Source organism: Battus philenor, unplaced genomic scaffold (assembly GCF_028537555.1).
Source record: "Battus philenor isolate CCGP_79_NKW_IND1 unplaced genomic scaffold, ilBatPhil1.0.hap1 SCAF_11, whole genome shotgun sequence".
NCBI lineage: Eukaryota > Metazoa > Arthropoda > Insecta > Lepidoptera > Papilionidae > Battus > Battus philenor.
This window is the reverse complement of record NW_027181673.1, coordinates 3,701,120-3,715,052: the sequence shown is the minus strand read 5'-3', so window position 1 is coordinate 3,715,052 and position 13,933 is coordinate 3,701,120. Positions and strand designations below refer to the sequence as shown.

General features: G+C 37.4%; 1 protein-coding gene across 1 annotated transcript; it reads right to left on the bottom strand.

Annotated features, from left to right (window-relative positions):
• Positions 1–4,462: 4,462 nt before the first annotated feature.
• Positions 4,463–13,470, bottom strand: LOC137931963 (uncharacterized). The gene is made up of 4 exons (XM_068775479.1): positions 12,717–13,470; positions 10,064–12,648; positions 7,808–8,006; positions 4,463–4,638 (listed from the first exon to the last, which is right to left on the bottom strand). Exons 1-4 carry the CDS (start codon positions 13,468–13,470, stop codon positions 4,463–4,465), a joined length of 3,714 nt encoding a protein of 1,237 aa, XP_068631580.1.
• Positions 13,471–13,933: the final 463 nt, after the last annotated feature.

Sequence of the window (13,933 nt, the reverse complement as noted above, 5' to 3'; positions counted from 1 at the left end):
ACCGGTTTTTATTACATACATATGAATATATATACATGTAATAAATAGTGCATGTGCAAAAATAATTGTTTTTGGATTTTTTACAAACAGATCGACAATCTGTCTATCTTTTTGTTGCGACTAAATTCAAAAATGTCTGTACCGATTTAGACGGGACATATACTGGCAGATACCTGATATAATAAGGAGTAATTTAGGCTACTTTTTATTTAAGAAAAATTCTAAAATGTAAATAAAACTAAATAAACTATAATAAATATTTTTTGTTTAATTCCACGCGGACGAAGTCGCGGGCACAGCTTGTAATTGATATAAGTAAGTAATAAGTAAAAAGTATTAATTTACATTTTAATACTTACAGGTCCTATCAAGTTGTGTTATTTAAAAATATATATAATGCATTAAATATATGTAATATTACAAAACAGAGTTGTAAACAATAGGGTCGTGTTATAGAAATGAAGATACAACAAGCAACTTCTAGAAACTTCGTACGTAAGAGCGCGTTGAACAAATAAAGGACAGTGATTTAGTATCAGAGGGTCTCCTTTGCTTAAGTTCGAAGTAAACGTCCCTTAAGAGATTTTAGTGTAATTAAATATCCTGTGTAGTTTAGACAATCATTAAAATGGTATTTATTTTAAGCTTGAAGAAGTGGGAGGACAACTAACATACCAAATCTTATAAGTTCTAGTTTAATGGACCTAGCTTAAACTAAGAAAAATATTTTTTTGAAAGCTAGAAATAAATTTAAATTAATTAAATATAAATAATTCATATAGTGTGATACCTAAATTTACCTGATTCAAACTGTCATCTAAGAGCAAAGATGAGGGAAAGAAGGCAATAAAAGATGATTAAAAAATTGATGAAAAACAGAAGTAGAGTGAGAAATAAAAATTATAACTGTAATTAAAATTATTTACCATTTATATATGTAACGTACCTACCCCACACAGGGGGAACGAAAGGTCCCGAAAAACTAAGGCTATTATATATTAAACACTTCCAGTGTTATCGAGAAAAAACAAGTACATATTTTATAAATATTTTTTATTAATATAATCATCATCCTTTTAGTCGTAAGATGATGGATGCTGAATATCGCCTCCTCCAAAGATTTTCAATGGGACAGGTTGAAAACGATCTGCATCCAACCTTTTTTTCTAGGCACCAGCGACTATCTGCTCCACGGGCTGTTTATAGATTTATATGCATTTATAAAATTAAAAAAATATATACAGGTAAAGCCATGTATATGCCTATATTATGAAAGCAACGTTTTGAATAAATAAACTTTTTTAAAATTTTATAATTACATTAACGCCTATATGAGAGATTGTTTTCTTCACCAGAATTTGTTTTGTAATATTATTTATGAGTTGATCGCCAGCAGGTTCATATAGTTATGTTGAAAGTGTGCAATTGTTTCAATGTCCCTTCTATTGCGTATAGATTTTTTTAAAATTCGTTCATAGCTAATCTCTTATTTATTATAACAAATATTCGCAAAATATTTCAAATCTCTAAACTCTACATCGACGTACTATGATTAGATATGGTTGGATATCATATATAATATATAACGATATAGCGATGAGACAGTCTATACTCTGTAGTTTAAAACTTCCGGATAATAGGATTCATTATTTTTTAATTCTTGTTTGGTAGGACTGTCTATAACAAAAGTTTTATTTATCTCCGAGCTACACATGCTTTTTTAATGTTATAATTTTATCAAACGCGTCAATTCTTGGTTGATGCCAAAATTGTTTAATTTTTTAGAAAAAAAGCATCAAAAACCTGACTAATATCGTTCCGCGACCTTCGTATTTGCCTGATTTGGCTCCAGTACGAGGACACCGTTTTAACATAATTGAGGAGATCAAAACTGAATCGAAGAAGGTCTTGAAGATTTTACCGGAAAAAGAATATACCAACTGTTTCGAGGACTGAAAAAAGTGTTGGTGAAAAGGCGTTTTATCGGACGGGGATTACTTTGAAGGTGGTGAAATTGATTTGGAAGAATAAATAAAGAATTTACATTTAATTAACAAATTCATATTACTTTTTGATTACGGTATTAAGTAAAATTTCTAACATAAGCTTAAGTAATTGTATTTTTTATTATTTACATATTTGTAATCAAAATATCATAACTTTGATTTATATAATACAATCAAAACGGCATACATTCACGGCATCGAATAAAAAAAAAAAAACAAATGCGTGGTGCTAATTGATCAAGATATATTATCTCAGTTCAATAATTTGTATCAGCTTAAAATTTGAAGTTACAAGCAAAAATGTAACAGAAAATATTGTATTACTAATTAGTTAGTTACATCGCATTAGTACACATATACATTAATTACATACTTTTAGGAAAAAATAACCCGTAAACGGCTGAATATGGAAACGAAAAAACATTTAACTTTCTAACCTGTTTCGTCTACTCTTTCCAACATTTTCTTTCATATTCAATGGAATCAGGCATTACCTTGCGGAAGTCCATCCTAAGTTAGAAAAGGACCAATACGTTATGGACTCTGTATTTGGCACTAATCGGTGTAACATAACTCCTGAAGAAGATGCCCCGTGGAGGGGTGAAACACGTGTTGAGTGATTTGGCGGTGGCAGTTGTGTGATTCGCATTATTTGCCGCATACGCATTAATCAGCGGGCTGGCATGCGGTGCACTTTGTTGCACAACTACTACTTCATGTGCGGAAGTAGCTAAATATTGATCCTTTTCTTATTTTCTCTCATTATTATCTTCTGGATTCTACTCATTGACGTGCACAAGTGATAACAATGAGATACTGATTTGGTTTCAATTGTTTATCACAAAGAAAGGTGATGTATCTTCTCTGCAAAATAAAATTTAAGTTTATATTTAATACAAACATTTTCTTTCTCGAGCCTTAGAAGTATATTAGTATAAAATGTTACGCATAAACATTTAAAAAGAAATAGATGAGATCGTAAATTTATGCTTCCCAGTTTATTTAGGATGATTGAACTGCTAACCAACTTGCTGTTTTGTCGTTTAATTATACTTTTCCCATAAATATTTTGAAAGCAAACGTTTCTGTTTTTAATTACGTTTCATTGGTTTCCCTTTTAAAATATCGCCTCGGGATATCCATCATCCAATCAACTAATAAAAACATGCGTAATATTCATCATTAATTTTTCAGGTTGCTCTTTGTTATTATTATTTTTTAAATAGATACATTTAATAACATTTGTAATTAAAGCGCTATTTTATACAAAATTAACATTATCTTTATATTTAGCGTAATAATTTATCATCTATTTATGTTATATTATTACGCCTTTGTGTTAATAAAAGAAATGATAACAAGAAATAATAAAATGTTATAAAAAATGGATACGTATGAATAATAAATGAAATATAAAACGTGAAAAACACGGCATTGATTATCACAATTTGTTTATACATCCGTTGCTTGTGATTCACTTTAGTATCCCCGTAATTAATTTACTGACTTCGTTCACTCGATTACCTCGCTCGGAAATTGATTCAAATTGAAAGGTAAGTCTAACCTTAATTCATTTAGATCGTAACTTCATAGTACTTTCCTTTTGGAATACTAATTATTAGTGAAATATTTTTCCCACATTCTTCCTATCATTTCCTAGATTCTCTGGGCATGGAGTGCTTTTCTTCTCTGTTACATTGTGCGACCTGTTTATATGTATATTTGTACAGTTGAATTTTTTATCAAGTAACGAGCAGATTTGATCCCACTAATTGATGGCATTATACCTCTCAGGCGTTTTTTTTGACTGCACCCTTTCTTGGAGACCTTTCATACATCTCCAGTATTGGGTATTTTTTCTAGTATTATTTTCATGCTCATATTTTATCCTACTCAATATCTTCTATTTATTCGTCAGACAATATATAATTTCCTTCTTTCTTCTTACTTTTATTTTCTATCTGAGTAGCTGAAAAAGCTGCCGATAGTAGGAAGTCTGAACAGATCGACTTTTTGGTACTGAAAGCAGTCCACAGAATACGCAGCATGTTTACCTACGACAACTTTGAAAGCATTTAAACGATCGACCTACTTTAAGGCCCAAGCTTCTAACCCTTAACTGAATATGGAGAATACCTAGGAATTTAATTATAATAAAATTATGAAAATCCCATAACACTAAAGCTCAGGTATCGTGATTTAAAACGTGACGAGGAAACCAGTATTTCTTTGAACAAAAAATCTTTGACACCAACTGTCAACCAATGTAATTTTCTATTATTATTATAATCCGTGTTCCACAGATATTAGCGTCCGTGCCCGTTTGTTTTACATTTTCGTTTATTATTTACGTTTTTTTGTCACGTTTTTGCGTGTTACAGTGTTTACGTAAAAAAAGGAAGCCTCTTAATCTCTCTAGCGGCGCCTTAACAATCCACCACTTCCTCATCCCTACTCTATATAGCCATCCTCAGGTTGTGCGCCAGTATCTGCGCGGCGGTTACTGTATTCGCCACATCGATGAATCTTGCGATCGCATCTTGAGTTTCGTCCGTGTAATACACGCACGAGTTCGTGTGACGTGATATCGCTACTACCGCATGATGGACACTTTCATACAGCCCGAGGGTGTCTGTTCAAAGTTTATGCTCACCAATCTCTAACACACCATTTATATTACACGAGACTTATATACCAACTTATATAATCATACTACATGTATTCTAGACAGGCCTTACAGAAGTAAGTATAACAAACTTTTGAATCACAACGCTTACTGTAAACAAGAAAACATGTCGTGTGAATGTGTTTCTGTTAACCTCAGAAACAAGATGACTCATTTCAAAGTTCTAATTACTACATTCAATAAATTTTATTACTTTGGATAAATTATAGTAATCTCTTTTGATCGTAATGAAAAGAATGCCAGTAGAACCTAGTTAGCTAAACCGGAAACAAAATGAGCTTTCTTAAGTAGTACCTTTCAATTTAAAATAAATATTTTCGAAAGTTCCAAAGACGCAATATATAAGAAGAACAAACTCGGACGGGTATTTTTTATGATAATTTTTATAAATCTTTTAATACCTTTAAAACTAATGGAGCATTTATTTCCCGAGTTTTATAATTTATTTATTTTATTTAATTAATACTTTTTATTAAATGGAAATATTATAAGGATAAATAACTGGTAGTAACATTTACATATAGACAATAAATACATTTATACAAATATACGTACAAACGTATACACGCATATATATATATATATATATATGTAAATTTAAATATATAAATAATAAACTGTTATTTCAAATATTGTGGCGAAGGAAGATAAGCGTTGTATGAAAAGATTATATATAAACGATAAGAAAATGCAAGATAAGATAAAGGATGAAAGAAAAGAGAAAAATATAAAATGTGAAGAATGAGAAAAATATGTAACGGTAAAATATAAATTGAAAAAATTATTACGAAATACGTGAACGAGACGCTGCCAAAAACAGAGCCTTAAAAATATTGACATGCAGAATGTAGGACATTTTACTTGTGAGTGAGTAAGTGAATAGGCGACGAAGGTCGTTGAATGACACTGGATACAGAATCTCAATTGGTGTTATATGAATTCTGTAGAAGTAGGTTTATGTCTATTAGCAGTTGTTTTGCCGCTGAACTGATGACGGTAATGATGATGATATCGAAGATTACACTTAAATTACAGTACGTAAATTTAAAAGTATAATATTTTAACCCTTAAATGCATAATGATGCAAAACTGCAAAATACTACTTAAATGTAAAATGAGTACACTTAAAAGTAAATGCACAGTGTTGTATACCTACAACTTAAGGTTTTTAAATAATAAGTATAATAAATGTTTTATACATATTTTTTTCTATTTATTTCCTGCATTTTAGTGTACTTATCTGCAAGGTTAATAATTTTTTTTAATTTATACATATAAGCCACGCATTTGAGGGTTAAAAGGATATTCAAGGACTTTAATATGTTTCGTTATTATAAATATAACACTAACCTAAAAAAAATGAACTCGCGCGAAACGCATTGTTTTCAAAATTAAAAAAACCAACGTATTAACTTTACTATTGTTTAACCAACGGCCACACACTGCGTTATTATCACGGTAAATTATGTGGCGGAATATTCATAAAGAAAGAGAAAATTCCGTGTTCACAATGCCCAACAGTTGTTAAGGCTGTTTCGAGAACAGGACTACTATATTTATTTTCTACTATACTACTATATTTATTCTTCACAAATTTCGTTAGGAAAAATCGTCTTTGAAATTTCCTTGCTACATATATATTCCGGAAACTGTTTGTTTATTAATTAACATTACTTTTTTTTATGGCCCCCGCTCTTGGAGGCCTCTCGTACCCCTAATAAGTTGGGATCAGGGTCCTTGTTTACAAATAAGTTTTTCAGATTTTTAATCTTTATTCATCACTCACACACGCACACACGCGCACGCGCACACGCATACGCACACGCACACACACACATATTAATCTATTACAATTAATAAATATTTTTTTATATTATTATTTACGCATTAAGCGGTTAATATAAAATGAACACAACGTGTAAACGTACACGAAATAAGCTAAGGAACTGTAAAAATCACATTAAAATTTATAGCTATGAAAGAATGCAAAAATAACTTACTAAGAAAAAATAGGAAAAAAATTTGTTACTTAAAAACTGGTAATTTAATTAATTCTCTTTAATTAAATATGTAAGTGACATTTAGTCATTGTTTTATGATAAAAGTCGTAAGACGTTTGAAAAGTTTCAAGCCGTAAACAAAAGCCCGTGCAGACAATTCGACGCTAACCGGATATCAGCGTGTAATTACAATCGAAGGAAAAAAATTTAAACAAAAATACTTGGCTCACACCCTTTTTAATCCAAAACGGAGAACGGAAATACAGTATAAATTTTAAAATTTAAAATGTTGACATACGTACAAATACAGTGTCTGTAAAATTTCCTCTGTTTCGATTGTTATTTTATCGCAATAATTTGGCAACGATCTTCACATCAAAGTAAGAAAGTATTTTTATCTTAACTGCCACCCTCAGTCAAATTATTTTTATTCATGCACATTGTCGGTCTTATCTACGATGAATGATTTTATTATTTCCACGTGTTATATTAGGTGGCATATTTTTATCACAAAGGGATGTAGCTAACAAAACATAACAGGAGTTTTTTTTGTTTTATTAATTTCGTCAAATGTATAACAGTAAACATTACATGTGAGTTACATCTGTTATATAAATCGACTATAAATTTTTTAACTTCTCGTAGAATCAGAAAAGATTTTTTGGCTCCGGTGAATAAACCCCTTCTCCGGTAAATAATTATATCACCCGATAAACGCCCACTGCAAACCATAGAAATTTTTGGTATCGGGGGTAAATCTTCCGGATATTCAATATGTCCTGCGCTATGCGGGGATGCGCTATAGCTCCCGGCCAGGGTTCGCCATGAGGTCTTGCCTCGCGGTCTTCCCTCGCGCTGGGCTAATTTAGACAGCCCTTTCCGGGGTATGCATATATGGAACGCTGCCGTCAAAACCCTCTAGTGGGAGTTAAGGGCCCCTACCTTAAACACCCGCGAATCCAAGGGCGGGTTTATGGCAGGGGAACACCATTCTCCGAAGGTCCGTCACAAGGCGCGTCCCTTCGCTAACGGCGTCGTCCCTGAGTGGTATCTGTCCTATGCCGATCCAGTTCGGCCGCCGCCTTCTGGACCATGATGATTACACAGAAGGAGACCACGGCCCTCTATGCCGATGACCCTCAGCATCGCCGACACGGCTGCTGGCAAGGAAAGGTCCTGGTAGATCTCTTCCGTCAGGATCTGCCGCTCCGAATGCCACGCATGCAGTCCGCGAGGCGGAATCTTGGACCGCCCCAAGCATAGGCCTCCTCCAACTAATACCGCGATGACTTTTCTTGCGTTTGCCACATCCAGCTACTTGCCATGGCTTTACCTGTGCTAATATATCTAATGGATTCAGCCGTTATTTTGCGGAAGTCCATCCTAAGTAAGAAAAGGATCAATATATAGCTACTTCTACCAAGCACTTTGGCGGAAGTAGCTATATATTGGTCCTTTTCTTATTTAACTATGCTGGCGGTCTACCAAAAAGGGGCCCTCGTGGCTCGTGGTCGCCGCTTGACCGTTCAATCTTATTCTCTCCTTCCTCGATTCCTTGATTCTTCTGAAATCTAATTCGATCTCGCATCATCATCTCAAAATATATTACCACTTAATAAATAACGACGTTGAGTGCAAAAGCTAGTATTTATAACGTAATTATATTTTTCCAAAGACATTCTTCGTATCATTTTTGTACAAAATGAAAGGAATTTCTTTACGAAAAAAAAAACACTAAGTATTTTTTAATTAATTTATCGGAAATTCTGTAAAGACTTACCGCGTTCTATTGGACATTCCACGTAACGAGGTAAACGAGGAAACATTTTTAACCTATAAGGTAAATTAAAATTTACCCTGCAATGTCTAATAAAATATTATTATGCTTCTAAAGAATTCAATTATTAAATAACAAAAATTCGTAGATATTACAGACTAATATTTATAAATATATTTAGTATATAAATAAATGGCAATCTACAAATATGTTGCTAAGCTAAGAATGTCTGGACTAGTTCAGTTAATTTATTTTCATATTTACACTCAGGCTTTATAGATTTCACGTTGAAAAAAAATTGACAAATAGAGTGGCATGAGCATTGGTAGCCCAGAGGTAGAGGACTGAGATAAAAGCCTTCTTTTTCAGTTACATTTATGAAGAAAATTGAAACACCAGGCAATAGAATATTTGGTGCAAATCTATGCCTCGTAAATTCCGTGACTGTTCCATACGGAATAATGTTTCGGTGTGCTTGTATAAATGACACACATGTTCCTACAGATGTATAAATGGCATATGAGTGGCATATTGTGGCAACGTTTGTCAACGCATGTTCTGTTGTACTCTAGGCATGTCAAGAGGATTAGTCTCTCTTTGTTTCATTTCGCTCATCTTAGATTCTCTGGGGATGACCTAGTCATTTATTGTCCCCCATCTCTTTCACTACGACAAGACATTGTCATTTACAGATTTTACCGAGTTTGAAATGGCAGGGAATAAATGGAACTTACCCGTTACCTTTTATTTATTTGGTAGCAAACCTCAAAGAGCGACACCCTTAAAGTTTAATTATCATACCAGATCCTGAAAGTAGGCATTCATAAAAAACATCAGTTAAAATTAACCCCTTAAGTGGCTAGGTGTCCATATGAAGGAATTGTTTTTGGATCTATCTTATGATTTTTTATACGGATCTCTCGCCATGTTTAGAAATGTTAGAGATTCGAGTAAATGAGATATTCATATTTATTACTTCTATTTCACATTCTCTTTCCGTCTACTTTTTCTCACTAACATATCCTCTTTCATGCTTTGCTTTTCTTACCTCATCTACATTCCCAGGTCACAGTTTTCATTGGCTACACAGTTACAGTTTTTACATTATTGCAGTTATTGTCTCATTTGGTTATATAACCTTTGAAATGTTTTTATAAATTACTTATTATTAAAGTGTTAGGGTGTAATTAAAAGATGTTTGTAACACTTTATCAATTTATTTAACGCACGAACAAATATTTGTTAACGCTTGAGGGCGAGTAAAAAGAACGTGCATTCGCCGTGGGATCCTGGGGCGCACTGAGCTCCGCGACCGAGCGACAGCGGGCAATAGAACAAAGCTGCGCCTTTGTTGTTTGAAACAAAAGGTCTGCGCCCGCGTCACCGGTGCGTGCGCGTGCCCACTGCACTACGTCGGCACACTAGGCTCGCCCGTCGGCTCCGCTCGCCCACAAAATCTTACACCAATTATTCATACAGACATCACATTAGCGCATCTACGACTCCCACAGTACTCCCCCGCTGAGACCGAAGGTTACTGCGGTCGATAGTGGTCTGGAAAGCGGACAGTACGTCCCGATTTGGTTTTCCTTACTGGAACGGTTTCTTCTGTCAAAGTGGGGTTGATATTTTTAGGAACGGAATTGGCTAAAGTCGGAATCTGCTCGGTTCTGGTTTGTGGTGTCGTGTTGTCATCTCTGGTCATATATGCTGGTTTTAGTCGATCTATGGTAACGGTGGACTCTCTGTCGTTAACAACTATCTTAAAGGTTTTGCTTCCTCTTTCTAGAACTTTATAGGGACCTGTATATGGTGGTTCCAGTGAACGTTTGGCTGCATCTTGCCGAAGGAAGACGAACTCTGCTGTGGCAAGATCTTTCGGTACGTAAAATGTTTTCTTTCCATGTCTGCTTGCAGGTTCAGGAGACAGCCGAGCCATGTGGAGACGGAGTCGTGATACGAAGTCGGTGACGTCAGGAGAAGCCTTGTTAGGTACGAAGAACTCTCCTGGTAGTCGTAGTGTTTCGCCGTAGACGAGCTCAGCTGCTGAAGCTTTAATATCTTCTTTCCAGGCTGTGCGGATCCCCAAGAGTACTAACGGAAGCGCTTCGGTCCATCCAGTGTTCTGATGGCACATGATTGCAGCCTTCAATTGACGGTGTAGGCGTTCCACCATGCCATTGGACGCAGGATGATATGCTGCAGTAGGGCGATGCTGCGTACCCAAGATGGACGTCAGGTTGCGGAAGAGCTCACACTGGAACTGTGTACCCCGGTCAGTAGTGATGCGATGAGGTACACCAAAGCGAGACACCCAGCCAGCGATGAAGGCGCGGGCGCATGTCTCTGCCGTGATGTCTGGAAGTGGATATGCCTCAGGCCAACGAGTGTAGCGATCGATGACCGTAAGGCAGTACCTGTAACCGCACGAAATTGGTAAAGGGCCCACAATATCCATGTGGATGGCGGAAAAACGTTGAGAAGGAAGAGGGAAATCGGAAATAGGGGATTGGGTATGCCGGTATATCTTGCTTTTCTGGCAATCTGTGCATTCTTTGGCCCACTGCCGACAATCTTTTTGTGCTCCAGGCCATATAAATCTTTGAGTGACAAGTTTTGCTGTCGCTTTTGCGCCTGGATGGCTAAGTCGATGTAGAGCGTCAAAGACCAGTTTTCGGTAAGAAGGTGTTACATATGGACGTTGGTTTTGAGTAGAAACGTCGCAGAAGACAAACGTTTCGGAATCAGGAGCTTTAATCTTTTTTAAGTTGAGTGCGGAACCTCTCTGTATCAGTTCTTTGAGTTCTGGGTCTGTATCTTGTGCTTTGGCGAGTGCTTCATAATCCAGCGTTTGTGTTCCAATTTCTTCCATGCGTGAAAGCGCGTCCGCTACGACATTCTGGCTTCCTTTAATATATCGGATATCCGTTGTAAACTGGGATATGTAGTCAAGGTATCGGAACTGTCTGGGAGAACATTTTTCGCGGTTATGGGGAAAGACAAATGTCAACGGTTTATGATCTGTATAAACCGTGAATGGTCTTGCTTCTACCATATGTCGAAAGTGGCGGATGGCGTCGTATATAGCTAACAGCTCACGATCATAGGGGCTATATTTTTTCTGTGCTGAAGTTAAGCGTCGTGAGAAGAAAGCGAGTGGTTGCCAACTGTCATCAAATTTTTGCTGAAGTGCTGCTCCTATCGATGTATCCGATGCGTCTGTGAACACAGGCAACTGCGCGTCCGGCGTAGGGTGAGCAAGTAAAACTGCGTTTGAAAGACTGGTTTTGCAGGTGTTGAAGGCTTGTAACATCTCTGGGGTCATCGTAATGGTCTGCGATCCTTTTGTCTTAGGTCCTGATAGCACGATGTTGAGAGGGGCTTGAAATTCTGCTGCTCTAGGTATGAATCGGCGGTAGAAGTTGTACATGCCAAGAAATTTGCGCATTTCTTTCACTGTAGTTGGAGTTGGGTAGTCCTGGATAGCTTGCACTTTATCAGGAAGTGGTTTGATGCCCGTTGCACTTTCAGATCTGCGCGCGGTACCATTCGCCAACATTTCATCGAATTCGTTCTTGGCTATTATCAGTCTATCCGGTGGGAGTCTTCTAGGTCGGCTAGACACAGGTGGACCTGGTGTCGTACGAATGTGGTGTTCCGTACCGTGTTTAACCTCCCTCTGCGTGCCAGCTGGACATGTGATAGCGGGGTACTCACGTAAAAGTTGGTGGTAGACGGTGTCTCCGCTAACGGCTTTGATTGATGAGATGACATCATGTTGCTTGACAGGTGCACCGCTTGTTGAAAGTGTAGTCAGACCGTCAATTAAGCGATTATTTCTCACATCAACCAATAATCCATAAAATTTGAGAAAATCAGCGCCTATGATTGGTCTTGACACGTCCGCTATTACAAAACGCCAACTGTACGCTCGCCGCAATCCAAGGTCAAGTTTCAAGTGGATCCAGCCGTAGGTTGCTATTGAGGACCCATTTGCGGCATAGAGTTGATAGCTTGCTTTAGAATGTGCTTGATTCAATAGCGACCGTGGAAACGCGCACACTTCTGATCCCGAGTCTACAAGATATGGCGTTTTCGTTGACCGGTCTGTGACAAATAAGCGGACTGTTTTGTACGGGCAGCCGTTAGCCGCTATTTCCGGCTGCCACTTGCGTTTCCCTGCACGACGAATTTGCACGGAGTCGTACATCGAGTAGCCCGTTCACCAAATCTATTGTGGTACCAACAAAAATCTGGGTTCTGTTGTCTGGGGCGTGAGCGCGAGCGCGAGTTGCGGCTATGTTGCCTATTTTGTTGTCCATTATCACGCGAATTAGATCTGCCGTACTCACGTGATCTAGTCACTTGCCCTCGTAGTGATGCAACTTCTTTTGACAGTTCTGCTAGCTGATACATCACATCCGTCATTGATATGCTGTTGTCGGTAGACGCCACGATATGAACTGCGGGTGCTGGTACAATCTCGTACACCCGGTCCGCCAGGTCAGCCGCTGTTTCCAATGGCGTATCTGCCTGTGATGCAATAATTGTTTGCACGTTGTGTGGCAACCGACTACTCCATAAAGTGCGCAGGAACGAATCTGGTACAGCAGGGCCAGCCAGCGTCTGTAGGTGCCTAAAAAATTGAGAGGGCTTCCGGTCACCTAATTCCTCATGCATAAGCAGCTGCTTTAACTTCTTTTCCTGGGAGGCTGACAGCCGTTTAATCAGCTCCGTTTTCAACTTGAGGAATTTGTTTTCTTGCGGCGGGGCTATTATAATGTCTTTCACCTCAGCGGCATATTGCTGTTCCAGTTGGGATATCACATGGTAAAATTTTGTTGCATCAGATGTGATTCCAGAAACCTGGAATTGGCCTTCCACTTGTGCGAACCACAGTGTTGGTTCTTCGGGCCAAAATGGCGGTATTTTAACACCAACTTTAAAAATGCTGACCGCTCCGTCTGCATTGCGCTCTCGACTACCGCTTCTTGATTCCATCTTAATGCTTGCTGCGATCACGTCGGGGTCACCAGTAAAGTGTTAGGGTGTAATTAAAAGATGTTTGTAACACTTTATCAATTTATTTAACGCACGAACAAATATTTGTTAACGCTTGAGGGCGAGTAAAAAGAACGTGCATTCGCCGTGGGATCCTGGGGCGCACTGAGCTCCGCGACCGAGCGACAGCGGGCAATAGAACAAAGCTGCGCCTTTGTTGTTTGAAACAAAAGGTCTGCGCCCGCGTCACCGGTGCGTGCGCGTGCCCACTGCACTACGTCGGCACACTAGGCTCGCCCGTCGGCTCCGCTCGCCCACAAAATCTTACACCAATTATTCATCCAGACATCACATTAGCGCATCTACGACTCCCACATTATTTTATTTTAATATCTTATATATCACCTAATCCAGTTTATTTTGCTAACAATTTTTTGCTACTAGAGGCATCTTATCTTACTTT